Genomic DNA, 582 nt, shown 5'->3' on the forward strand with positions numbered 1-582 from the left:
GATGCACCCTCCAGCTCACCACTGCCCTGGGCTGCTGCAGGGCTCTGAACTGGGCAACTGGGCTCTGGGTCACTGGACAGAGGAGGGCTACGACCTCTTTGAGAACTTCCCTGACTTGGCTTCGGTGCTGTGGGCAGCTGAGGACAGGAAGCTGGTGCCTCACAAGTTCCTCAACCACCACATCCCCATCCCTGAGCACTACTTGGCTGAGGACTCCGCGGTGAGCTGGGGAATGGGGCATGGTGATGGGGTGATGATGGAGCAGTGATGGGGAGGTGACGGGGTGGTGATGGGGCAGTGATGCAGTGGTGACAGGGAGGTGATGGGGCAGTGATGTCTCACACCACCTGCCCACCCCGGCAGGTAGCGGTGGAGACACGGGCTATCATGGCGTGGATGGACAAGAACCCCTTTGTGCTGGGAGCGAACCTGCAGGGCGGGGAGAAGCTGGTGTCCTACCCCTTCGACACAGCCCGGCCCATCAGCGAGACACCAGCGGCCGCCCTGCGCCCACCGGACGAGTACGAGGACGAGAACCCCGAGCTGCAGGAGACCCCCGACCATGCCATCTTCCGCTGGCTC

The 582-nt window shown here is 63.4% G+C and overlaps 1 protein-coding gene across 1 annotated transcript in view; it reads left to right on the forward strand.

Moving 5' to 3' along the window:
- LOC104404254 (adipocyte enhancer-binding protein 1-like) overlaps window positions 1-582 on the forward strand; it is a gene marked incomplete at both ends in the record, with an annotated part of 2693 nt that overhangs the window by 1852 nt on the left and 259 nt on the right. Inside the window, 2 exon segments of the mRNA XM_010012640.1 lie at window positions 21-220; window positions 364-580. Coding sequence (XP_010010942.1) covers window positions 21-220; window positions 364-580 — 417 coding nt within the window.

Source organism: Nestor notabilis, unplaced genomic scaffold (genome assembly GCF_000696875.1).
Source record: "Nestor notabilis isolate BGI_N333 unplaced genomic scaffold, ASM69687v1 scaffold19484, whole genome shotgun sequence".
NCBI lineage: Eukaryota > Metazoa > Chordata > Aves > Psittaciformes > Psittacidae > Nestor > Nestor notabilis.